Genomic DNA, 27,580 nt, shown 5'->3' on the forward strand with positions numbered 1-27,580 from the left:
GTCAGCAGACTGCATCCTATGCTTGCTAATTTCCTAATTTCATCGCACCACCCGATTCCTCTGCCATCCTCAACTGAATTTCTTCCTTTCCCTTGGCACCTATCTTGTAAATCTGACAGAGCACCAGTTATCTATTCCCCACTTTACATGACGCACACAACTATAATCTCAACTAGCGTGTCAGCTACAGCCATTTTCTCTCGAAGCCATACTACTACCTTCCTGCCTCTTGACATCACAGCTTCCATTTTCGTTTCCATCACTGATTTAAGTTTTTTTTGTTTTCCTTGATGTCTCAGCCCCATACATTGATTGGCATAGCCAGGGGGCAGGGGGGGGGGGTTGAACCTCCACCCCCCACACTGAAATTTTCTGAGGAAACTCCCCACCCTTTCCCACAAAACAGAAAGTTTCAGAAGGTGGGCTCCAAAAGAGCGACATGGATGAAAGGGAAAGCTTGAATGTGAAAGCAAGGCAAGGGCTTGTCGTGGTATGAAGAGCGAGGAGGAGGGGGTTGTCATGTCACCGTACCTAGAACTTAAGTTTATCCAGTTTACCCGCAACTGCTGTCGTGTCTATAGTAAGTAGTAGCATTTCCTTGCCTTCTGACGTCACAATGCTGAAAGTGTGATTGAGCGATAAGAAACTTGCAAAATAGTGCCAGCCCCCGCACTATAAGGTCTGGCTGGAAAACAACAATGATCTCCACTGTTACCTGGGCTGTAACAAGTCTGGCCTGCAACTGAGAAGACACACAATAATACGCTGTCTTGTTTTTGTATGGCCCCGTCTTTAGCACTGTTTGTTTTTCCAAGTCATGTACCAGCTAGGTCATTGGCATATGTTATATAAACGCATCAATTCGTAAACGAAATTTTAGTTTTCTTTTAATATCACCATATTTAAAGATAGCATAATTTTATGCGAAGTGCCTGCACAACATGCATCCTCGTTGTGTTCTTGTACGGGGAGTGCTAGGAGTTTGAATTTGTGTGATGCACAATCTCTCTCCACACACACACACACACACACACACACACACACACACACACACACACACACACACACACACACACACACACACACACACACACACACACACACACACACACGCACGCGCACACACACACACGCACACACACAGAGAGAGAGAGAGAGATGGGGAAGGAGCGGTACATGTTGGCAGAACCCCCCCCCCTCAAATAAATTTCTGGTTATGCCACTGGCCCCATATGTTAGTATAGCTAAAGTACACCTTTTTTTTTCAATGTAATGTAACTTGCGCTATAACAGAGACAAACAAAATTACAGTTTCACTAAATATAAGGAATTAGGATTTATGATGTAATAACCTTATTGAAACACACAGCGGGAGATTACGCCATGATATGTACAATAAGCGCCACCCATCATTAAACAAGAAGCTAGGTGGCAATTGGTACCAACCAGTCAAGAGAATACACACACGCACAAAGCATGTGCATGCATTGTCACACTTGTCTTAAACAAACAAACAAACAAAAAGCATCAGCAGCTTACTTTGCACCTGGCCAACCTTAGGAGGCACGTTTTCGGCAGCTGCTGTCTGTGGAGCAGGAGGAACGGTACCAACACGTACCTCCTGTAAAAGAAGGTGCAGGGCAATGTCTGTGCTCTCCATCGGAAAAAAAAGAATACACTTTCTTGCACAGATGCATGAAAGCATATATCATGAATGTGCACCACTATGCAGCATGGGTAGTGCCAATGCACAAACACGGCAATAAACTAAATGCTGGAAATGATGGACCCATTCAATTATTAAATGCATGCTGTAAGGCACAGGAGCATCTAATGGCCCAGCTACTTCTTAAAGGGAAGCTGAAAGGTTTTCCAGAAAGAATGAGTGAACATCTGTACATAATGGTTTTCAACCCTCCGAATTCGAATATCGTATCGAAATTGAGCAAAAGAAAGCGCAAATCTATTTTATTTCGACGAAAGTGCAGCAGCGGACACGCCCAGCTCGCGCGTCTCGTTCCCGCCTGTGATTGGTCGGGCGCCTCGTGACGTCAACACTAGTAACCATACGCTGCCGCTACACATGAAGCGCGGTGCCAGGTAGTTTGGTGCTGTTTTTCTGAGACGGTAATGGAAAATTTAGAGAGACTGCGTTTTTCTGAGGAGTTCGGCGTTACTCCCTACATGTACGAGCCAATTGCGAAGAGCCGGCCTCTCGAAGAAGCAAACGATGCTGGTGCGAGCAGTGCTTTCGACGCGAACGAAAGCAAAGTCTTGGGATCTCCTCGAGTTGGAAATGCTCTTTGGTGAGCATGTTTTTTGCAAAGCGATCTAGTGATCTCGCCGATCTTTCGCCGATCTAGTGAGCTCGTTTCCGGTCAAACAACTGCAGTGTTGTGTTCCTGGATGCCTCCTCGTGGAACGTAAGCGGGGATGCGATCGTCAGCATTTGTGCGCTGTCCAAAGCTGTCGGCAAGCTACAAAGACAGTTTAAACGCGTGAAAAGCTTCCCGGTTCATGCAGTACGTGTAGTGACCTTCATCTGTTGACTACCACGTTGACTACCACTCACGTTGATTACCACTCACGTTGATTACCACTCACGTTGACTACCACGCACGTTGACTACCACTCTACATACACGCAGACGCACCAACAAAAGAATGCAGGGTCGATCGAAGCAGATTACGATGGCACGCACACAGAAACAAGCGCGGTCAGGCACGGTCGCGGATGCTGCGAAGGAACGAAACACTAGAGTTGACGTCACAACACCGCGGTTTCTGGTCTCCGCTCGCATCGTCAGCATCAGTAGCAGCGCGCGGCATTCGACGGGGGGCGGAGCTACAGCGCAATTTCAACCGACGATTACGTCGCTCCTAATTGAAAAAAAACCCCTAAATTTTACCTACATGGTTTATAAGGTTCCCGCATTCGTATATGAGCGTCTTATTGAATTCGACAGACTCTTCAGCTTCCCTTTAACTTCCTCGAAAGCCGAAAATACAATTATTTCATTAATTAACAACATTGTATCCATAAAAATGTTTCTGCTGTAATATGGTTGTAACATTTATATAATACTTTGCTTCAGTTAATGATAATTGCCTTCACGTTGATGCTACCTTTCTGGATCGACCTAACCATTTGGCTGTGCCCCACACAGACAAATATACCTGTGTGGGAGATATCTAATACACAGCAAAACCTCGTTAAACCGTACCCGCTTGAACAGTAGTTTCGTTTTAAAAGTAGTAAAGTCAAATCCCCGACTCAGTGGCCATTAAACATAATGTGTTTTGTATCCGCATAAACCGTACCAGCTTATTGCGTACGTATCGGTTCACACGTAGTGTTTCCACTTTTCATCGCGCAAACACGACAGTGCATTGTCTCCATCAGGCGGCCCAGCAGAACAACAAGCCTCAGAAATCAGCACAACGGCCTCCAAGCACCCTGTGCGTTTGCGCGTTAAGCCACATCAACATCAACATCAACATCATTTCGGCGTCGTGCCAGAGAGCATTGTGGCATCATGCAAGCGAGAACTCACGTCATGCCGAAACTCGGATATAAAAGACGCCAGGTGCTTAGCTTAAAAGAAAAATTAGACATTGTTCGTGCTATCAAATGTGACGCGAAAAGTCGGCACTGGCACCGGCATGGGTCTATGTTGACTACGGTGTGTGGCATTTGGAATGCGAAGAAGTTGCTCGGCAGTGCTACGGCGACCGCAAAGAGATGTTGGCTATGAGGTTCGACTTTTCGCCATCGTTGCCTCTGTTGTTGCCGAAGTGTCGCCTAGCGACAGTGATGCGCATTACGTCAGAAGCTGCGCATTACGTCAGCCTCATAAATGCAATTGTCACGACGAGAACAGCACCCCGCAATGAAAAGGTGCCCCACGACTTCTGCAACAATACCGCGCATGTGCACGGAGAATATGTAACGCCAACGAGGAATCTGCCATGCAAGTTTTTGCCGAGAAGAGGGGGGTTGGCTGAAAAGCTGGCTCACAGCTTCAGCAAGTTTGAGGTCGCTGTCGTAACTGCTATGTCGCCACGGCATCAAACGAAAATAACATGTTTGTTGCGCAATGTAAATAAATACAGGATGTTTCTTCCCTTTTAATCGAACTCTCTCCGAGTTTCGTTTTTGACAGGTAAGTGGGCGATCTCATGCTATTTCGGTTAAGCAGTACTACCGTTTAGTACATACTTTTTCCGAGCTACGGCCAAATACGGTTTAACGAAGTTTCACTGTATAGTAATAAATGTATCTGAGAAGATATTGATAAATAGACTAAAAGAAGTTGGGCTGCCTGACATGAATTGTTAATTGGGTAAAGGCTCATCTGCGCAACTGTATTTGTCGCAGTGCAGACAACAGATATTAGACATTGGCTTGATGGCATCAATGCTCATGGACTTTGCTGCTTACCTGCCATCTATCTTATCAGCCACCAAAGTAATAGCAAATACTCTGCAAATCCATTTTAATATGCTTCACTTCAGCCTATAACATCTTAGCGGAGGTACGACACAGATTGCAAGGTCAGCGTCATCATCCTTAACTCTTTCGTTACCACGCCTATTCAAATCAATCACCGGTGATCGTTGCTTTAGATCGTTGATTTAGACATGTTGGAGCTATTTCTTATCCACTTAAAGCCATCCAGTAGTTAGTACAGGAACTGCATTTTCAGAATCGGTTTAAATTTTCACGCTCTGGCGATGTTGTGATTTTTGACGGACCTTTTTGGGAACTAAGGTGCGTATGTTGTAGCGAAAAGAGGTGTGGCTGCTGCCTTCTGCTGCGCTCAAGAAAAAAGCATGCTGCTCACGATTACGCCACACTAGCACCAAAATTTTGTAATCAAATGACTTCCAGCAAGTCAAGAATGAAATTATATAGCCAGCTTTGCCGTTCGACAATGCTAAGCGTTGATAATTAACTGAAAATGATGCCAGCTATTCACTAGTGAGCTTTGGTTTGGAGTCTGAGTCGTTTCATTCTGGCAAAATGTATTTATGAAGGTCCACCACATGTCCAACATGTGGACCTGGCATTTTCAACCAGTTTCCAAGAGTTTCGGGAACGCTTCTCTCGTAAAATTCAGGCAAGGCACACCACCGGTGTCACTGCACAGTTATCGAAAGTCGTTCCCATGGCGTCGCAAGAAAAGCGTCATGCTTGAAACTATGCTGCAGCTGCACTTCAATTTAGGAATGAGGACTAGAGTTATGATTCCAAAGATGACAGCAAAGCAGATTCAAGCTCTGACGGCAATGACGTTTTGAGTCAGCATGGGACATCCGCAGCTATTCACCGGCAAGTTTCCTTTATGGCCTTGAGCGGTCTCCTTTCTTGTGCGCACTTATCTGCCGATCTTTTTTGCACAACTTGAGAGCTCTACTGATTATCTTCAAAGTGCATACTTCGCTTGGTTATGATCTGCTGCCATCGGCAGCAAAGAAACTTTCGTTCATGCCAAGAAGGCCGCTTGTAGCACATCTCGGCCCAGCACTACGGATCAGCGCAAGACAGTTTACAACGATGTGGGATTTCTTTCTACTCTTCTCTGCAGAGGGGATAAAGACAATCTACAAAAATGCAAACAGATATGCTTGGACACATAATCTTTAATTGCCCAGCTACTCCGACAGCGATCGGTCCTGAAAGAGGTGCATGATTCTAGACAAACTGGTGAAGTACGTTCCTCAGACTTCTCATCGGACCATCCTCAGAAAATGCCGAAAAGGCAGAACTGCAAAATGTGTTACGAGGACCGCAATGTTGAACAAAAACCACACGTTTTGTGGGAAAAGTACGGAGTGCATCTATGCTTCCCAAGATCCAGAAACTACTTCACCACATGGCATCAACGATGAGCTGGTCCTAGATTCTTTTTTGTATCCTAAGAATGCCAGTGTACTGAGCATTTATTTTTTCAGACACTATTCCTGGGTTATTCATCTTTGAAACATATATTCTTTAATTTCCTTTGATATTAATGTTTTTGCAGATATCATGTTTTTTATTGTTGTTTTTATCAACTGGCAGCAAAAATGGCACTTTCTGGAATTTGTATATTTTACCTAATAATATTTTTTTGGCAACATATGTTTTTGGAAAGAACATTTCATTATGTACAATATGTTATGCTGCAATGTGTACTGGAATATTATTTGTAGTGGTAAATAATTTTTTTCCAGGACCTATAAGAAACAACCATTTTCTTGCGGCAACGGAAGACCTAAGCTATGCCAACGAGACCTTGCACTTTCAGTACTACTGCCAGATATAAGCCCAGCACTTATTATGCATGAAGCTGTCCTGAAGGCTTGCTTGATACTGCATGGTAATGTTGGAATCACCCCTCTGGTTTGTCCACAAGGTGCAGCTTAAGGAATACGCTTAAAGGCACCCAGTTCCTTCCCCCCATCACACCTCATCCCTTGCCTTCTTTGAGTGATGTCCTCCACCAAAGTGGAGAAGCATTACAATGAACATAAAAGACACACAAGATGCAAAAACATTTTCTCAAAGGCAAATGCAAACATCACAAGCATGTGCTAGTCACAGCGTGGAATTTATGCCAGCCATAGAGCAGACGAAATACCTGTGTTTATAGATTTCATCTTCTTATTTTATATGCTAATTACAAACTATAGTGAGGAAACGAGCAGTTTCACCTGAAGGGCAAAACATTGACAGCAATAGCAAAGTTCAGCATTGTGACTCCGCGGATGGTGTCCAAAGCATACATGGATGTGACATCTTGGTGCGACGCAGAACTACAGGCAACTTCTGCTGGATAGAAGTAACAGCATCCTGTCAGCTATGAAACGTCTAACAACGTTAGCATGATGAACGGTGCTGCCAGTGGCCAAGTCCATTTTGGCTGCCGCTGAAGTGCTGATTGGCTGGGCTGAAGTACGCGTGAGAAAGAGACGGGTGCCACCCAGCCTGTCTCCTTCTCGCACGTAACCCTCCAGTCAATCAGCGACGACCAAAATGGATTGTCCACTAGGTGGACATTTACAGAATACCCCCACAACCCCTGCTACACTGCTCCAGGAATTGCTAAACTCGTACGCTGCATGTCATAGCTCATCAGTGGTTGCAATGGCTGATGAATATGTAGCAAATGATGACGACATGATGTAATCGTAACTGACGACCAATTATGTCTTTAAAGCCAGCTCGACCTAAAAGGACACGAGTATCAACAAAGGTGGCGATAAAAATCCTATATGTATAATGAACAGTCATGAAGAGATTTGGATGACAAGGACGGCAACAACGGCATTCGACAATTTGCAGCTTTACTTTGCGTAGTTCCTGCGTTTCGCCACGCAACATGCTGTCAATCTCAATGCTATAAAGTTAGCTGCAGTTCACATATCCCATCAGACCATAGTCAGATAAAGCATGCACAAAAAAATTTGCAACTTAATTTCACTAGTTTACACTTGCATTGATGTTAAATAAAGCTTTTCTATTGTTCAACGTGCTTAGCGTGCTCTAATGTGAGTGGTACGGTGCATCACCTTTACAATGAAATCCCCTGTATAATGAATTTTGAACGTCTCAGGCACATTTTTATAAAAGTGTTTGACTGCACCTGGAACATCACAGTGACAGCGACAAGAAAAATTTCTCTGGAGTGTCCATATAATGGCTATCGCAATAAAATGCATTCTGTTCCATCTGCTGCACTGCAGTGGTTGACCAATGAGAACCTCAAGGATTCAATGTCACGATAATGCAAGTGATGCCTCCTCACGTGGTCAAGGAGAATTGTAATGATGTCAAAGAGACGTCACTCTCACCCCTTGTTTAGAAGAGGTGGGGGCATCTAGAAAGGACTGGCTTCAGTTCCAAAACTGCAATATGTGCCCAAATTAATCAAAACATAATTTACTGGACCTCCTATGACGCGCAGCTCTGCAGCTAATAGAACAGACGCTACTGCAAGTGACATTTTTAACTATTTGTTAATGATTATTGCATCAAAATAAGCTTTCTTTTGCCTCATTTGCAGTTTCAGTTTAAAATGGTTTGTCTTCAATGAGCTGTCTCCAAACAGCCCTGACACAGATGTATGCAGTATCAACTGCCAAATCAGAGCCAAAGCAAAAGTTGACAGTAAATTTTGATGAGCAAAGTGCACACTTGTGGATTTGTGCAATCCTTCTTTCAGCACTAATTAGCAATAAATATGTACTGCTTCTGATAGTTATTTCAAATTGAGCTAGAGTAATGCGTCATATTGTCATACCTTCAGATGTTCTTCATTACCATCCAAAAGTCTGCTGGTAACAGTGCCCTTTGCAGTTGTTGCCAATAGCATGCATTAGGCCACATTTAGGCCTGTGCAATAGATCTACACTGCGTCTCACCAACAATGTGCAGTGCAGTAATGGCATGTGTCAGCCAATCCGTAATGATAGCCGGGTGCATGTTACAGACAAGGCCTTTCCCATTGTGCACTGCTAATCCTTCCGTGACACTTTCATTCAGTCAAGTTTCTCGCAGATAGCAATCCCAGGAAGACACTGGAGGAGCCCATACATTATGGTTTCCTTTCCTGGTTGTCTGATGTCACCCATAGCTTCACTGCACAGAGATAGTGAGATGTAGTATCGTGTTACACCTGTGCTGATATTGCCAGTATGCTACTTTGTGCACTAAATGTGACATCACTCTATGCCCTACAGGTTACCAGAATGAAGTGTCCATGGTGAATGCATCTAAATGTATATTGCAAAAAAAAAATTTCTATAAAAGCCCCATGAGCACTGTGGTGATTCAGGTGTAACCATGCTTTGACAGCAAACATTATCATGTAACTTTGAGAAATGCTTATAAAATATTCCTGTTTGCAGCAATAATTACATTATTAAGGGCCTTAACTGTTCCTGTAAGTTTACTAGATGCAATTGCATTAGTGACTAGTGATGCTTCAGTAGCATTTATCAAAGTGATGATAGTATTCTTGCTGAAAAGCCCAGTTCTGCAATTCTGCCTGGTGCTGCTTACAGACAACATGCCCATTGCTGTAAAAGTTCACACTGACTTTTTTTCATTCTATTCAGTAGTATATACACAAAAGTAAGCTTTATTTCACAGGTATATAAGTTTCATCCACAAAGGGTTGAAGGTCGGTATAGTCTGTAGAAAATGTTTTATATTATAAGAACTTTGCTCTGAGGCTGAATTATTATTTCAGTGAACATTATAAGACAACTGTCTCCATATACATAGGCCATACTATCCGTGTATAGTGCCTGAAAATGAACACAACTGTTTCAAGAGCAATAAGATTTGTACACCCTTCCACATTATCATGAAAGGCTCTGCACACTGCTTGATATCGACCCTTCTGCAGAGCAGTTTGCTCTAGAGGAACGAGACAATGCTTTCGGCGACGTGCCGCACATTGCCTCAGTGAAAGCGCACAAATATGAAACCATTACCACGCCTATCCTGCTACTGTGCGATCAGCTGTTAGAAATGCAACTGGGCGTTTGTCAATGCACTGTTCTCCATTCATGCTGCGAAATTCGGAGCGGTAGAGGGAAGATATGCACAGTAGTTGGCTGCAAAAATAGTGACGGGCATACTAAGGAATGGAATGAATCTGGTCGAAGTTCACGGAATGCTGCTACATAACAAATGCTTGTGCTGCCGGCGCTTCGTGATGCACGGCTTTCCTCAAGAATAAGACAAAAATTACTGATCTGTCAGCACTGTATCGCTAACCTCCAAAGAAAGAATTTCAGCCCCAGAACATCGACAAGAGAGAGTATTGCTCGTTACACAGTGACAAAAGGAGTAGCGCCGCTTCTTTGTCTTCTGCACATTACCTACAAACAACCACCCCAGCTCATACGTTGAGTTATGCTAGCCAGCATATCAAAAATATGTGAGTGAGCGCGCTCTGGAATCAATGCGTCAAAGCATGGGTGATGTTGATTATGGGTGACGCCAACTACAGCGACAGCACACGAATGTTCAAAGTTGAACGTTTCGTGATGGTCCACTGAGTAAGCTAGTGAATAGCGATAATGCATCTTTGCTTCAAGCTATTACAAAGCACAGAATGTCTACGCTCCGAACTTTGCACACAGTAAGAAAAACCTATCGCAACTGAGCACACCTGCGAGTCCTTAGGCAGAAAATAAACAATTTGATAGTGACAGCACCGAGGAACCTTACTGAGTCAGAAACATGACAAGTCACTGGTTCAATGTTTTTTTTTCCAAATAAAGAACTAAGAGCAAAACACATTCATCTTGATTTAATTCATAAACAGAAATATTAGAGAGCTTGGAATACATTTCTAGCCCCACTTTTAGTAGAAGCACAGTATATGCTGCTCACGCTGTTTGAACATGGTGTAATGAGCTCCAAAAGCGCTTGCATGTCCTCTGAAGCTGTGGCCAAAGTTTCGTGCCATCCACTCAGTCACAGTCTATGGTATCCGCCAAGCCAGAGGTTAACTGAGCCACACCAGCATCATGCACATCCATTGTAAACAGAGAGGCAATGGAGGCAGCTGAGGCAAGGAATGGTCGTGTCACCATGTGATCAAACATGGTGGCACCTACGGAATCGCTGTGAAAAAGGTCAATAAGGACTAACCTGTATTTCGCTTTTGAGGCTGGCATTGGAATCGTTGCTTTTTGTAGGCGAGATGAGGTCTGGGTAGTCAGGGGACGTTGGGATTGTCTTAGCTGGAGTGGTTTCACCTGAAAGACCCAAGGAAGCGGGGCCACCAGGAGATTTGCTGAGGGCAAAGTGCATCCCAGTCTTGCTGCTCAGCCACATGGGAGGAAAGGAAAATGACAAAGATAGGGTAAGCAACAAGGTTCCAGCACTGCTTTTGACAGCGTCAACGTTATAACTTAATAATGCTCAAGATGCCTCCAAAATTTAGGAAGTACAATGTTACAATTGCAGAAGGCAAATCACAGAACATAATATAAGACTGCAAGAGACTGTTTGTCACTGCTTCATAAGGGTTTCACCATTTATGCAAATATGCTGAATATGCTATGACTACTACCCCAATGCATAGGTACACCTCAACACTCCTACCTGGTTTTGCAAAGTGAAAGTGCAACCAGTCAACATAATAGCATTGTGCCTCGAGTGTCATGTTGTAGTTTGTGATGACAATAGTCATAACATTTCAATAACACTCCTCGACAATTCCTGATCTATAATTTTACACTGAGTTACTTCTAGCATCAAGTTGAAGGCACAGGGGTGAAGGAATGCTGCCCAAGCAACTGCAGTTTGCTTGAGGTATATTACTAAAGTGCAGTGACAGTTACACTCAAGGGGCATACCTGCAGTCGACTAATCAATGTCAAAGGTATGTCGAGCCAAAATAAGTTTGTGAATATGGGGATAATATGGATCCAGTCTAGCAACAACTTCTTACAGACAGGCCTCACAATGAAACCATGAATGACACAAAAAGACAAAAACCAATGTCTATGTCAAATGCCAGTGCTATCAGCTCCAAAATCAGTGAAACTCAAAAATATGTATCATAAACACTCACCTTCCTTTTACACCTGCCATCTCCATTCTGTCAGAGCCAAACAATATTTTTGTTCTCTCAATATAATCCATGTGTGTCTTGAATAACTATAAGTAAACAAATAAACATGCACATAAACTACCAGAAGGCAGCACAAATACATTTCTTTTCAGGCATTACTTACTTCAGTATACCTTTCATGTAGTTTAGCATACTCCTTTTTCATTTCAGACTCTTTCTCTTCTAATCTTGAAGCTGAAATTAAAGAAGGATTAATGACTGAAATGTGTCCCGGCCCACAGCACTGCTAAATATCAACAGCCTATGATCCGAAATAAGTGCATCACACCATGATCTGAAGAATTTTTTGACTTGAGCTCCAGTATGCGAACAGCAGACTCCAGCCCCTCAACCTTCCCTTCAAGGTCCCGACGATCGTCATCTACAGTGTATTCCACTTCCAGGAGTTTCTGTAACACAGCCAGATAGGAACAAATAAACAGCGGTGCATAAGATAATAATATAGTCAAACAGGTCCATACGATCGTAAGCGGGATCCTCACAGTTATTGCTTAAGCATGCAAGGTTGAGCTCCGAACATGATGACAGGCATGAAACATACAGACCAGCCAGTGAACACAAACGAAGGCCAGGAAAGCTACAATCATGAGGTGTAATACAAGGCACAGATGGCAGCATTCCGGAAGCCAGAAAGACATTTAGGCAAGAGCAAAAACGACGAAAGCGATTGCGTGCGCATCGAGGAATAAAGTGAAACCCACACGGCCGAACCACGCAGAGCATACACCCAAACGCGGGAAGTGGGCGACTCTGGCCTTGCGATCACTGAATGAACGGAGAGTTCAATGAAATGAGACGGCGAGTTTCATCGCTGGCAACACGGGTATCAAAGCAAGAGGTCCGGCGACAAGAGTTCTCACCTACTAGATTTTTTTGTTTCACTTATTTTTTAACCCCGAAAGCGGTGCTTGACATCGAAAGTGCGAAAAGAAACGACTCGTGTTCTAGGTGTTGCATAACGTCGTTACGGCCTTGCCTGTTACAACAATAAAAACTAGGTCACCCTCCAACAGGGCTTCGAAGATTCCTTGGGTGGTCGAACAGCTGACTCGCGCTTCACCGGCGCCCGACTGCTTACGGCCATTACGGCGCTCGCATGCTGTCGCATTGTTTCACAACACATATGGCTGGCCAGCGCACGCACACTGCTACTGCACTTCGCGAATTAGAACATGAGCCACCACGATCGCAGTATCATGCGATGAAGGAAACAGTACAGATGTGAATACGATCTGCGTATCATGATAACTCTCCGTTTTGTTCGCTGTTACACTTTGTTGTGGTCATATACAAAGAGAAAGCCCCCTGATCATGAACAAGTACAGTGGTAGTTAATCCACCAGGCTCAACGACTGCCGACGCACTGTGCAAGCGAGAAACATAACTGTGCCCGGGCCCGTGACCGTCGACCTAAAATGTGGTGAATGGAGTTCCGCACTGAATACCACCAGACTACGACAGTATGGTGCTTGACCGTTCTTGAATGCCTCTACATAGCGTGATTTACAGGATGTATCACGCTAATTAGTGAGGTGAGAGCAAGAATCTCATTCTTGCCAACATTTCACAACGGCTCTACACCGGAAATTGACTCGCAGGCTCAGGGCAGTGGTTAGCTCTTAGCAACAAACGACAATGCCAAGAAAGCAGAGATGAATCAATACATCAGAATAATATGAGCACAACATCACCTGTTCGGCGGCTTTTCTCAGCTGTTTCTCGCGCTCGTACTGTGTCACCAACTGTTCGTTATCCTCTCGGAGCAGCTCAAGTTCCACTTCATGCTCTTGGTTCTCCATGCAAGCCAAGTCCAAGCTCTCGAGAACGTTCACCACGAGTGGCATAAGATCTTTGACCACATCCTCGTCATACTTCTCGATCATGCGCTGGAACTCCTGGTATATATTACCAGCCAACGTCTGCACTTTTTCGGACATCACATCGTGCGTCTCTTCGTTCGTCGTTCCGTAGACGGTTTCCTGCATCGGAGATTCCGTCTCCATGTTTGTGGAGCGTTCGCTGACTATTACGGGCACTCTATTACTCCTCAGCCGATGAAATACTGTAATTTAGGGCGTGGAGACGCTTATTTCCTAGGCCTAGGGCCTGGATACCCATAACGATTGGCGCAGATGCGAAGTTTGTCCTGTCTGAGCTGACCGACAACTGCCAAGCCGACGAACCCCTGCATAGATACGGGAAAGGAGTACGGTCAACTTCAGCACGCGCGTTGGCCATGCTCTGCTTCCCAACGTTACTAGATTATTTTCAGTTGTCAAACTCCGCCGCGGCACCTGGCCCCTTTCTGTCGCGCCCGCGGGGCGGCGCGCGCGACACTGTCGGCCCGAAGGCGGGCGGTGCGAGCAACGTTTGTGAGGGCGGGCAGAGACGCTGATGCGTGCAGCAACATGGCACGTTTTGCTCGTGTTTCTTATTTGTGTGTCAGGAAAATGCTGCTGGTCTTGTGAGCAAACATGCCTGCAATGAAACAATGAAACGGCAATGAAACCAGAAAAACCACGAGAAACAAAGTGTTAGCTAGGGAGGGTGCAGCGCCCTTCCTAACTATCACTTTGTCAGTTTTTACTCCTGTTTTTTTGTTTGTGTTAATAAAACCTTGCAAGCATTCTACGACGAAATAGTGTACCAGACCACCACCTTTCAACTTCGTGCGCATTTCCTGAGGGCTATAAACTTGTTAAACTAGTCATTTCAAGTCATCAAAGATTTTTTGAAACTGCTAAACTTGACAGAACAGAACGCAGTTCAAAAGAACCTGAAGCTTTTTGCATCATAAGAAACGACAGAGTCGCTGCGAGTAACTCTGATGTCGAGTTTAAACATTGTCGATAATCTGCTGCGTCAAGGTTCGCTCTATGTTTTGACAGCCAAGTTAAATCAAGATCCATTGGAGGTACACTGTTCACATTTGTTGTGACTGCATTCACATTACACTGTTTGCTAGGAAATTCACCCACTCATGTTTTTTCAGTGACACTTTGGACTAGTGCGTTCCTTCGGTGGAGGTGAGTCCCATCCAACTATAAACAACTTCACGCAGATATTCCGCCTTCTAAGCCTGTATACACCTGTTAAAATCTTGTATACACCTGGCGCTACGTGGGAGTGTGGAAGGTGTGCCAGGCTCTGTGCTCGTCGGCGTCAACGACACAATCAAGCAGACCAGAGAAGCCTGCAAGTCAAAACATAGTCTTCGCAATGCCATTGAGGCGACGTTGATAAGTTGCGTGGAGCCAAGCAGCTCACCAGAACGTGCTCGCAATGAGCACACTTATGCTCGAGGAAACAGAGGACAATGCTGGTTATTATCTGTGTGGATATGTCATTCATAAAGTCAGAAAGGGCACACCATGTGATCTATGCATAGCGGACATAAGCTCTGAAATCCCAGCAGTTGGCTGCCACAGTTACTTAATTGAGTACAGAAGTCTCAAGCAAGGTTCCTTAAAGTACCCGACGCCGAAGATGCTGGGCTTTATGATGACAGCTAACAGAAGTGTGTCAGCTTCCCTGGATGAGGCAGGCCTTTACGGAGAGATATTTTGGAAGGTTTTAGATGATCTAGAGGGGTGCTACCTCCCTCTTCTTGGTTGTGCAGAGCATATGTCCGCGTTCACGTGCGAAGTACTGAATTTCTTCATTGTTATGCAGATCCATTTTTACTCCAGGGATACGAACTGTCAACTAGAAAGCAGTAGCTGTAGCAACCAAGAAAGCGCATCTTTTGTGAATATCGATGCAGCATGCTTAGATTCATCAATCCGGCGTTGTATCGGTCCTATTCTTTTTTTCATGGTACATAAAACAACATGCCACAAACGAAAGGCTTCGCTCTTTTCTTCATTCACCTATTAGCTGCTTTTTATAGAGTGCACAATGTAAAAAGGCTATTCTTTGAATATTTAGCGCCACGAAAAGCAGCAAAAGAAAAAAAAAGACTGGCATTGAGTCGGCGGCGCGCTGCTGCCTTGGGAAGCTTCCGTAGCCAACCGGGCCAACCTAGTGTTCCTGTATATGCTCCCGCAGGGAGCAGAGTTGCGCATACCTTTTCCGGCGCCGCTCGCACCGCTATTGGCCGAGCGCGAAAAATGACGTCAAATGATCCGCGCCGCTGCGAAGCCAACTTTACGGGCGCATCGCCGACTCATGCGAACTCGTCGTTTCCGTCAGTACCATCGCCATTGCAATCAGTGGACCGTCGATCGTGCGTTCAGAGGAGCAGCTAGAAGCTATTGCATCTTGAATCTTTTTCTATTTGCAGATTTGCTGCTACTAAATAGTAAGCACTACTAAATAGTAAGTACTACTAAATAGTAATAGTAAATAAAAGTAAGCTTTGCTTAAAATGTGCACATGTCAACATTTGAAATGCGCTAAATCTGTGTCTGCACCGCATGTACCGAAAACGTGCAGCTGTTGTGAACGATGGTTAGTGAGAAATGGCGCTCTGTTAACGGTCACTGACATAACTGCAGGCACGATAGCTCTCTTGGCGACGGTCATTAATCGGCTGGTTTCGGCAGCCAAAATGCGCTAAGTGTCCACCTTACGTGTGTGAAGTTTTAAACACCCTTTAAAACATTTCTTGCTTTCTGGCCATGATAAGACAACTTCATATGCATGCTGAAAATCATTGCACCGCTGTTTGTGGCAACGTACTGCGCGTTTGCGAGCGAACTTTGGAGCTTTTCGAGCCACAGGAGTATATTATCTTGGGGAATCGAAGGCGGTCCCACCCCATATTTGTACGTTCGTGTGTGTTTGTATATGCGTGTTTACATAGGTACATACAAAGTTTCGGTTGGTTGGAAGCCCACCCCCTCCGGCTGCACGAATGACTCGTTCGAGCGTAGCCTGTATTAACAAGTGCCCTTTGCTAAGCGCCTGCGAACAATTGGAGCTTGTAGCTCGCGACCACCAGAGAAAAAGGCGGAACACCGCGCGGCATTTGGCTCCTGCGCGCGCGAGGAGTGGCTTCGCTGCAGAGCTGGATCACGGCGGCGGAACTATGCGCAACTCTGCTCCCTGCGGGAGCATATACAGGAACACTAGGCCAACCGTGGCGGCAGCGCCACCTCGCGAGAGGAGACGGCAGAGGGTTACGTTCTCGCGCCGCTCCCAGGCGGAGTTTTATAACTGAAAAGTATCTAGTAGCGGTGCTGCTTCCTGAGGATTTCCCATTTCTGCGCTTCGATGGCGGCGCGGCGGTGCGGTCGGCCGCGTGTGTGGCCGTGTTCAACCGTGAGCCGCTGAAAGGTCAAAAACAGAAATGACCAATGCAACAAGAGTCACTGCCATTTGCTCAGTTTCCACAGCAACAATTAAGGCACTGCAGCACTTGCTCCACACGGCGAGCTTTATTGGTGTATTGATTTTTTATTATTTTATTATATGTAAGCGCGTCGCTTGCAAGATGTGCAGCTGCGTTCAGCTGGAAGCGCGCAGCCTTCACAAATATCACAGAAAATTGAGTGACAGTTTCTGCCCAGAAGTCTTTCTTGCAATGCTAACACGTATACCGTTAACAAAGATATAAAAAATTATATATCCTTAGAGGTCACTGAATATACCAGATATGCCACACTCATAAAATGTTCTCAACGCAAGTATTTCACCTGCACCCAGTGATTACAGATGCGAATATATGTGCAGACGCTAAGATATCGTGTGCGTTTTGTAGGTTCGCGCGTCCACCGCACCTAAAGAAGTTACTATCAGTAGTCCGTTTCTTGTTGCCTGTTCGAAGACTGCGATGTTAGCCTGAACACGCACGTGGAGACAATAGATAAGATAATTGAAAGGAGACAATCGGCTCAAGACACACGTATGTGCGCATACGTACTTCTAGAAGATAAACAAGACTGTGCTGCAGCCGCAAGAAACACCAGCACTCCACTCGACGCCTCAGCCGACCCGATGCTATATCGCAAAAGGAGCTGAAGATCCCTCGACCGTCGGTAAACGCCCGTTCACGAAAGCTGCTGACCTAGCACTGTTTAGTCTCATAGTGCGTGCCCTGTCATTCAACCATAGTTGAACGTGTGCTACAGCACCGACGATTGCAGAAAAGATGGATCCCCAAACTCTTGCGATAGCCACCATGATCATATTTTCCGAGATGGGAGACAAGACCTTCTTCATTACGGCGCTGATGGCCATGAAACACTCCAAGACATCCGCCATTGCAGGAGCGCTGTCGGCCAATGCGCTGATGTCCGTCTGTTCAGGTACGCAGATATTATAGTACCTTATAACGTAGGGCACGTGGTAGGAAAATGATGATAGCACGACTTCCATTTGATAAGTGAATAACAATGCTTCTCATTACTGATGTTCTTGTCTTTATACAGCAATGATTGGTTCAGTCGCCTCCATCTTGCAAAAGGACTACACGCATTACCTGTCCGTGATTCTTCTCGTTATTTTCGGCTCCAGAATGATTGCTGAAGGTTAGTGCGATCGGGGCACGTCCCTTCAATTATCAGTTGTTATGACCTATATATGTTAAATACATATGCACATGTGTTTTCAGGTTATGCAATGGAGAAAAGCCAAACTAAGGTTATTATCCAGGAAGCTGAAAACGAGGTATATATAGTCTTTTTTCCCCTTTTTTTCTCGTCTATTCTTCATTAAATCATTACTTGCACTACCCTCGATTCGAGATGTTAAGCTCTGTAAAAGTGCAAGAGTTGTAAGCGTTTTTTATTGCCAGTTTAAGCGCGATTTAAATGTCATACCTTTAATCCTGGAAGCATATGTCCCATAGTAGGCGTAATATCGCTATGAAATCAATTTGCATGGCTATTGCTCTTCTTTATTATCCCAGATTTCCTCCCAGCTTTAACAGTGAACAGACTCGATGACCGTTAAGTGAGAGTTATGCACAACTGCCTTACGTGCTTACGCAACTAAGATGGAAAAAACGAAAAAAAAAGTCGCAGTTTCACCCGAATGGCGAAGCATCGATTGCGATAGCAAATTGGCAGAAAGCCATACGAAGTAAGGACAGTGTTTTTATCGGCCGTACAAACTTGGTAAACATTCGCTTGCTAACTAATTAACAAGCATGGTGTCAGCGCGCCCAGCAAACATGAGCACATCACCCTAGATGACTGCAGACACTCGCTGTCAAAACACTGGCGGGAGGAAACTCGGCAGCAGTAGCGAGCGAAGTGACCATGCACAGGGGTGAATCTCCGCATGGCTGCCATTGGCTGTTTTCGAGCAGACGCTCTTTCGACGCCAGCGCCAAGGTCCCCTTCAGTTACGGCCCTAACCGCAGGGCGATGCAGAAGCAAAATGGCGGCGCACACGATTGTTTACGTTGTCATGGCAACAGGAACAGCTGCCGCGCGGCGCCTCCTTTCCCAAACGTTTTTCTTTTCTTTGTTTTTTTGTTATGCTGACCCGCTCCGCTCTCTCCCCCATGACGCGCGCCCCGCTTACTGTTTTTTTTTACCTGTACGCAGCGGGTTGTTTTGATCTTTTTTTTAATCGCGCGTGCGCGCTACTTCGCACCACGCGCCAGCTCGCAAGCAATGCGCGCGCTACGCCGCGCATTGACATTGCTTGCGAGCTGGCGCGTGGTGCGCCCTGGGCTATGCGTTGGCACGCACGCAGTCTTGCCCATACTTATATTATACCAGCATGTGCCGGGTCATAAAAAAAAATTCCACTTCCAACACAACATATCTTTGGTCTCGCTTTATTGACTTCGTTTCCGAAAATAAAGATTTTTCTTATAACGCGGCGTGATACACGCTCAAAAAATGAGCAAAAGTGAAAGGTTCACGACATATACAAGAGTACTAAACACAAAAGTGCACAGACGGTGAAATAACAAGAAAGCGCTAGAAAACGCGAAGGCCGTTTTATGTACACACACATATTAAACAACAACAACAAAAAAGATTTTTATATAACGCCCTCAAGACCGAAATGTAGACGAGCTTCTAATATATGCACTAAGATATTGCACAAAATTGGACGACGTGTATGACATAGTTATGACAACTATAGAAAGGAAAAAACTCACTGGTAATGGCAAAAACAATGACACGCAAAATACCCAGTAAATAGAATAAAATGCTAACATTGTTTGATTGACAGCCATTCAAAAAGTAGCTTACTTATAAACCTGCACGAAAGTACATGAAATGCGTGACATGTTCATTACTACTGAACAAAATGAAAAACACATAGCAGAACAAAAATAACATTGTACTAAAAACTGAAATACACATTATCACATTATTTTGCACTTGGCCACAACTTGAGTAACGGTGGCAAGGGGGAACAGAAAGTAGTCGGCTTTTGCAGCAGCACATAGAAAACATTCGCACAAAGGCCTATTCCTCTATCAAAGACGAGGTAAAATAAGCCAACAACACGACTTTTCTTTCGCCCCGAATGCACTGCTTAGCAGTAAAATTAAGGCACTAAGTCGTACCTACTGGGCACTCCTTTGTATAATAAACACGAACAGCAAAAATGCTCATGCTTTCCAGAAGAAAAAAAAAGCGTATCATGCCTACACAGAGATAATTACTGAGATAATACACAAAAAGAGCAGTGATTTTTCAGCTGTTAGTACGTTTGTAAAACGTGACACACAGAAAAAGCACTGGGGGCGGAATGGAAATCTGGGCAAGTTACTGAAGTTGCAGAATGAGAATTGGCACAGAAAAACACAAGTCATAGACCAGGTGACAATGAGGAGGAATATCTATTTATCAGCTTTCTCTACCGGCAAGAGGGAAGTGTAGCACAATCAAGGTGCAACGACGACCGGAGGCTCATGGAGCACCCACATGGACAGGGCTGTGTTCGTGTACATGCTCCTTCTGATGTCCTTGGGTAAGCGCGCTCACCAGGCACGCGGAACAACCTTGCAGGACTTGTTTTTGAGGTATTCGTGCACCACTGCACGATGCACGAGCGGTAGGAGTCGTGACACGGGTGAAACATCGTGGAACACAAGCACACAGCTACCGAGGACCACGAAACTGACGAAACTACCCACGCCGGTCAACGTACAGCAGCGCACGCTTCCCGATAACAGCAGATAACGAAACATGAAACGTCATGCAGCAGAAGCTGGCGCCGAGCCGCACGGCGCGCGCGCGGAGACAGTCGAAGGTGAGGGAGGGCGAGGGGAGGGCATAGAGTTTTTCACTACATTAGAGAGCTTTAGAATAGGGGCCCCAATATTTTGGGGCCCCAAAGAGCTTTGCGGGCACGTGTTTGCGGGTTTGCAGATAGCGTCTTGCGCTGACAGCGCCACTACGGCGTCTAAGAAAAACGATTAAAATAATTAAATAAAATATACCATCTTAATTATGATATGAATAGTAATTTTGAATTGCGTGTATTCGCGTTTAATTAGAATTTAGAGGTTATTCTTCAAGCAGCAAACAATTAGTTGTGCTTAGTTTGGAGCAACAAAACCAACTTTACGTGCCTTCACCAGCCAAGCTTAGCCGTGTTAGGCCTACGAACCATAAAATCCACACTCGAATTCGGAATCAGCGGCGTCTAATGAATCAATCTTCATAACACACGCTAGTTGAGAGAAAGCGATAACTGCAGTCACTTCTCCTAGCTTGCGAACTTCACGCATTACCGCGAATCGAACACAGTTTGGTGCTAGGTTAGAGCCGTCGCTTCGATGGGTGCCGCCATGTTTGTTGACGCAAAGCTTTTGGGAACGCTATTTGAGCTCCCGCTAAATCGGTGAAATAGCGTTCCCAACGCAAAACCCAAATGCAGTTTGCGTCTCGCGCATGCGCAGTGGCTTCGACGCTATTTCTTTGGGGCCCCAAAACGTTTGGGGCCCCTATTCTAAAACTCTCTATTATTACGCAAAAACATGTTTTGTTTAACTATGAGAACTTGTTATTGTGTGTACGACTACATGTTACGTAAAAAGTATCAGCGGGCCGCTAAAGTTGGAGGACAGACGACAAGGTTCGCGCTCGCTTTGAAACAGTTGGTCGTCTGTTCTTGCTTTTCTTCGCTTGGTCATGCATCGTGGGTGAGTAAAGATGTAATATGCGTGAATGGAAATATTTTATGAAGATTTTACTTTGAGAACGCGTTATTTGCGTAGCGATATCCACGTTTTAGACGAAGCCTCTTACAACACCAGCCAACACGAGCCTCGCAGACACATATACCGTCATTCCCATGACGGCACGGTGCCCCCTTAAGAAACTCCCATAGACGGTGGCGCCAGATTACCCTCTAGGTGTTATAGTGAGAAACTCTATGGGGGAGGGATTGGGGGGGGGGGGCAAGGGCTCGGCCACCTGGATCGGCGCGCGTGCGCGCGACGATCTAGGAGGCCATGCAAGGGAAACGGATTTTCGGCTTCGCCCTCCCCATAGATGGCGCCAATTACCTCTGCCACCGAAGCCGGGGAGTTTCCCACCGTGGACCATCGTGCTGTCTATCACTTCAACGCAAACTGAACGCCGAGAACACACACCACACACAAAGCTACAAACCACCGATGCACCTAGACTCTGCCCCCAGCGCAGACAGTTCTCAAGACAGGGCCGCGTGACCGCGCGCAGCCGCCACATACGCAGTTGCAGCCGTAGTAGAACGCCGCCTTCCCTCCGGTGCCCCGCAACGTCGGGTGCCTCTCACGCGATCAAAGGCGGCGCGCTTCTTCCCCGCTTTCCTTCCTTTCGCGCGGGCGAGATTGAGCCGCGATCATCGGCTCCCCTCGCACGCTTTGGCTTGCACATACAGTATAGGGCGCGCGGAGACGGTGTTATCACGCTTGGACTTTATAGGGGACATCACGGTGACGCCGACGACAGAAATGCGCCGGGAGTGTCCATATAATTGCTATCGCAATAAAAAAAAAACGAATGCACGTGCCGCCTGTCGCACACAGCGGACAGTGCATCCGCTTCGTTTCGCGCTGTGTACTTGAGAGTCCGCAGTACACGGCTCCAACCTTAAGGCTCCACCTCCTACGATTGCTTCGCGTTGCTTTCTGGGTGATGGGCGAAAATATGGGACGAAAAGGCTTCGCCAGTATATAGGCGTATATATACCAGCAGATTAAGGAGTCCCCGATGAACGGGCAGTTGTGGTAAAGAGAGGAAAACGTGGTCGCGATTTTCGTGAATGAAGGTTGTTGCCTGGCAAAAATTAAGTTGCCAAGGGCGCTATAACGTAAAACTATTCCAAGCTTTTCAATTCCAATTCTGCAATCAGCCCATCGCGATTGGTCGAAAACTTTTTTGGACCACCCCCACTTCACCTGCCTGTCACACGACGTCACAAAAACCGCGATAGCTCCCCATCTGATGTGTGCGTGTACACACTGATTGTGCATAATTTGACCGAACAAAACAAAATAGTTATTTCTCATTCGACACCTTTTTGCCATTAGCCCTCGGCTATTGGTCAAAAGTTTTCGGGCTGAGCCCACTTCACCTGCCTCTCACGCGATGTCACAAAACCGCAAAAACTTACCGCGTCAAAGTGACGCGTACGCTTAAAAGATGCATTAATATGCCGAACAAAACTGAATTTTCTACTGAATAGGCGCAGGCTGCCCCGTTCCGAAAGGAATAAAAGATGCTGCCGCCGATCGCTCCGGCACTGGCTACTCGCCCCTGCCGGAGAGCATGCGTTTATTTGTGTGTAATAAAACTTCTTGCGTGGCCGTGTAACGTTTTCCAGAACTTTCAGCGTGTTTGCGACCTCGTCGTGCCAACTCTTCTTTGCTGAGGATCCGTGTTAGCGTCATTCTTAAGCTTCCGTTGCATGCCGCCGCGATTGTCGACGAGCCACCGCAAGCTAAGCAAGAGAAAGCGGACCAATCGCAGTCTCCGGCACCACCCTCTTGATCCAGTTATCGATATTCACTGCAGTGGCTCGGCCCCATCGAATCCCTCTCCACTTGAGCATGCTCCTCGCCTCTTGTGAGCCAATTATGCAAGACAAGCAGCTCATTGCAGGCAATGTTATTCGTTTTTCAAGCAAACAAAAGTGACCTCCTATTAACAAGGGGAGCATTTGATTGGTTTGTTCAGACAACCCTGCGGGTGACCGCCCGATGCTTGCGTCGGCGGTTACGCAAATTTGACGTCAGGAGATGGGAATAAAAACATATTGGAATAGTTTTACGTTATACGGCCCTTGGTTCACGCAGAAAAAAAATATTCTGGGGTGGTTCAGCGGTAAGTGCGAGAGAAATGTGTTAGCATTACTATTTTATTATTATTTTGTGTGCATTCAGGGAGACACTTCAAAATTTTGAAGCATATGTGCGCATAGTTTATTCCTTTGTACAAAAAGAATATCCTCGTAACATTCAATAACAACACGTAACCGCCAAAGAAAATTACGTCGAACCCTTTTGATGTCCCGGATCCATAGATTAAACCGCGTTCTCCACAATGCAAAATGTTCACGTGCACACTCGTGTGCGTGTGCGAGCGTGTGTGTGCGAGCGTGTGTGTGCGAGCGTGTGTGTGTGTGTGTGTGTGTGTGTGTGTGTGTGTGTGTGTGTGTGTGTGTGTGTGTGTGTGTGTGTGTGTGTGTGTGTGTGTGTGTGTGTGTGTGTGTGTGTGTCCGGGACATCAAAGAAACGCGACGTAATGCTAACGCAGTTCTCTCGCATTTACCATTAAATCGCCACTGATCTCTCTTTTTCGTTCTTTCTTTTTCTGTCGTTCTGCTTCGTCACCTGAACATAATTATTTTTTTTTTCTTCTACATTCCACAGACGTCTGGAGCAAACAAAAGCTGGCGGATGCTTTTGGGCAAATCCGCCCTCGTGCAGACGTTCCTCCTGATATTTCTGGGAGAATGGGGCGACAGGTCGCAGATCTCTACGATCGCACTTGCAGCCAATGAGGTAAGTATGCGAGCGCGCACTGAGTGAGCGCGTGTGGTAACGAACGCATGTGATTTCGCTCGAATAACCCGGGAACAATTCTCACTTGTAGCGCAATGTCTGCTCATTCAATCTCGCAAAATCTATTATCCGCAATTTATACCGAAATTCAACACTGAGTGATAAAAGCGCGACGTTCAAGTTGCCTCAAAAAATTATTTCCTCGAAATTGTATATTTTTAATAGCGGCATATACATCTTGAGTGGCTCAGTAATTAGACGAGCACCTATTCTTATAAGACTTTTGCTGAAAGGGTCAAACGATCTGTCCCATTGTGAGACTTATTGGAACCAGTCGTCCGAAGGTTCCAAACTTCCGAGGTGCCGACGCTGCTAATTTCTTGCGAGTAATTAATTCCGGCCTATTTCATCCAGAAAACGAGAACTGAATGGCGAGGAGACGCCCGCGAGTGCACGAAATTGTTGGCGCCTCAGCGGCACGCAAGCTTGTCTTGTACGACGGTGAAGCGACATGTCCAAATGGTACCACGTGCATACTCATCGTCACGCGGCACCGATGCTGCAGGGTGACCAAAAATTAGTGTGCCAAATTGGCTGCAAGGTAAAAGCAGTGACACGGCCGCTCGATGAAAATCGAGCGGCCGTGGCAGTGAAAGCAGAGGCGTAGCGTTCCCATTTTCCCGGGAGGGGGGGAATCCAGACGGTGTTGCCTGTGGAGTGGGGTCATGTGGAAGCTGAACTAACATGTGCATGGAGGGAGGCACACAAAATAAATAAGTCATTGTTGCGGTCAAAATTTCGAAGTATATGTACGCATGGTTCATTCCTTTGTACAAAAAGAATACCCAGCATTCAATAACAGCACACAACCACCATACAAAGAGCTAACAGATACGTTCACTCCTTTCAGCATCCTTATTTATGGCCTCAGCTTGTTACTTTCTAAAGCACTTCACCCACAAGACTGCCAAAAGAAAAAGTACTATCCAAAGGTGCAGTCGGTGCTGATGCAGAGCAGATAAAAAAATGAAAGAGCACTCCAAAGTTTTTCAAACAGGTTCTTGTAAAGCTCACAAGCCGTACTGAAGCTAGGACTTGCTGGTGGCTGTATGTAGATTATTTAATTATGACCTACCCGGGAACCACCGTTAATCATACTATGTGATAGTATCACAGAAGTGTATACATGCACAGAACAAGATACAGCCTGTTTGCGGCCTGCTAAGCTTGTGTGCTGTATTGCAGATGGTCGCAAAAGTTGTCGCGGGCGCCATCTTGGGCCACGCGGTGTGCATCTTGGTTGCTGCCTACGGTGGATGCCTGATAGCAAATATGATGTCCTTGCGTTCAGGTGAATCTACATTTGAAACTTCTATCAGCACTTTTGAAAACCGACTGTAACGTATTTTTCTAACGTGCATATGCTTCTATCAGCTGAACACTTCGTTTTCTCTCTTCCTTTTCAGTTACTCTTTTGGGTGGTTGCGTCTTCTTACTGCTCGCCTGCTCGAACGTTATAATGGGCCCCACACTATGACAACTGTTTTGTACCTCGTACGCGCTTCGCCGTTCTTTCAATTGTGTGTGTTATTCATCGTCAATTAAAACCATATGAACACAGCCCACACGTGCGACTATCCGTTATATGTATAGACCTCTCATCATAAGTTGAAGCAAACCATTGTAGAAAGTGTGAGGGAAAATGGGGGTGAGGAAGAAAGAGGGAACTGTAGATAGATTAGGCAGCGCAAAGGCCGGCTACCCCTTGCTGGGTTAAGAAATCACGGGTTAATTAAATGTAAATAATCATAAATGTTTTATGGTTCCATTAAAAGCCTTACTTCAGCGAACCAGCTCACACCTGCTCCTGGGGATCTACGACTGACAACACCGGAGCGTGTACTAAATGCCTGGCTTTTGCGTCTGCGGCGAACACTCGACATCATCTGCTGTGGCCCTGCCACAGTACTCGTGGTGTCATATGCACACGATTCTCGTGGAGGCCAGTCGAACGCCCGCCGCGGTGGCTTAGTCGCTATGCATGGTGTTGTGCTGCAGGAGGTCGCGGGATCAGATCCCGGCTGCGGCGGCCGCATTTCGATGGGAGCAAAATGCAAAAGCGCCCGTGTCTCTTGCATTGGGGGCACTTTAAAGATCCCCTGGTAGTCAAAGTTACTCTGGAGTCACCCCACGCGAAGGCGTGCCGCATAATCAAATCCTGGGTTTGGCACGTAAAACCCCAGAATTCGTTCATTCAAAGTCGAGCCTAATGTTCCTGAGCACTATACCCACTGGGTGACGGACAGCAAATTCACGAACTCAGTAATTTTTGCAGTACCCCTGCATCGCACAGGACTTGCGCCACATGGCTTCAAGTATATATTAATATCGCTACTGTCCGTGCATATATATATATATATATAGGGTGTCCTTTTTAGGTGCACCATTTTTTCTAAAGCTTCCTGTGGCAAATAGCCCAATAGCCCTTTGATTTAAATTACTCGATGAGGCAGCCATTACTTCCACTAGAAATAAAAGTACTTAATGGAATAATTAACATATCTACGCTAACTAACCGCTTACCTTACGGCGCATATTTCAATCTACGGATTATGGCCGGTGAGTCCGCAAGCACAAAAGTAACTGGAACACCAATGCATTTCGTCGGACGCTGAAAATTAATACCTCGATAGTGGTAAGTCCTGGGAATTCATTTCAAGTGCATACGCCATGCGAACTCACTAGCTCTGATTCATAGATTAAAATATGTGCCGTAAAATAAGAAATTAACAATTTAATTACCGTAATTATATTAAGTATTCAATTAAGCATTCTGATTTCTCGTAGAAGTAACGACTGCCCCATCGAGTCATTTAGATCAAGGGTTAAAATTGTGCTGTCTGCCACAGGAAATTCTTTAAAATTTGTTGCAGCTAAAAAAAAAAAACTGTTATAATTGCACAAGAGTGAGCCTGCACTCGGTGGCGAGCTCGGCACGCAAGAACCCTTGCGCGTGAGCGCCTGCCACCCAGTGCAGG

General features: G+C 45.6%; 2 protein-coding genes across 9 annotated transcripts in view; one reads left to right on the top strand and one right to left on the bottom strand.

Moving 5' to 3' along the window:
- syd (JNK-interacting protein syd) overlaps positions 1 to 13,872 on the bottom strand; it is a 90,708-nt gene extending 76,836 nt beyond the window's left edge. For 6 of the 8 annotated variants that reach the window (XM_050183620.3, XM_050183619.3, XM_050183618.3 and 3 more), the window contains exons 1-6: positions 13,330 to 13,871; positions 11,907 to 12,027; positions 11,742 to 11,812; positions 11,579 to 11,664; positions 10,651 to 10,822; positions 1,540 to 1,621 (exon numbers count right to left, since the gene is read on the bottom strand). In XM_050183620.3, the coding sequence (XP_050039577.1) occupies positions 1,540 to 1,621; positions 10,651 to 10,822; positions 11,579 to 11,664; positions 11,742 to 11,812; positions 11,907 to 12,027; positions 13,330 to 13,641 (844 nt within the window). In that variant the 5' untranslated portion in view covers positions 13,642 to 13,871. Of the gene's footprint in view, positions 1 to 1,539; positions 1,622 to 10,650; positions 10,823 to 11,578; positions 11,665 to 11,741; positions 11,813 to 11,906; positions 12,028 to 13,329 lie in introns of all 8 variants that reach the window. The other 2 variants (XM_055073544.2, XM_055073543.2) reach the window with 1 other exon arrangement.
- Positions 13,873 to 17,254: 3,382 nt separating this feature from the next.
- LOC126536611 (putative divalent cation/proton antiporter TMEM165) lies at positions 17,255 to 26,167 on the top strand. Its single transcript, XM_050183645.3, has 6 exons — positions 17,255 to 17,886; positions 18,010 to 18,108; positions 18,192 to 18,247; positions 24,411 to 24,542; positions 25,788 to 25,893; positions 26,009 to 26,167. Exons 1-6 carry the CDS (start codon positions 17,730 to 17,732, stop codon positions 26,077 to 26,079), a joined length of 621 nt encoding a protein of 206 aa, XP_050039602.1. The 5' UTR covers positions 17,255 to 17,729; the 3' UTR covers positions 26,080 to 26,167.
- Positions 26,168 to 27,580: the final 1,413 nt, after the last annotated feature.

This window comes from Dermacentor andersoni, chromosome 4 (genome assembly GCF_023375885.2).
Source record: "Dermacentor andersoni chromosome 4, qqDerAnde1_hic_scaffold, whole genome shotgun sequence".
NCBI lineage: Eukaryota > Metazoa > Arthropoda > Arachnida > Ixodida > Ixodidae > Dermacentor > Dermacentor andersoni.

Coding starts and splice junctions, on each gene's coding strand:
- LOC126536611 (XM_050183645.3), top strand. CDS start 17,730: ATGGATCCCCAAACTCTTGCGATAGCCACCATGATCATATTTTCCGAG. Junction 24,543..25,787: donor TCGCACTTGCAGCCAATGAG/GTAAGTATGCGA, acceptor GCTGTATTGCAG/ATGGTCGCAAAAGTTGTCGC. Junction 25,894..26,008: donor TATGATGTCCTTGCGTTCAG/GTGAATCTACAT, acceptor CTTCCTTTTCAG/TTACTCTTTTGGGTGGTTGC.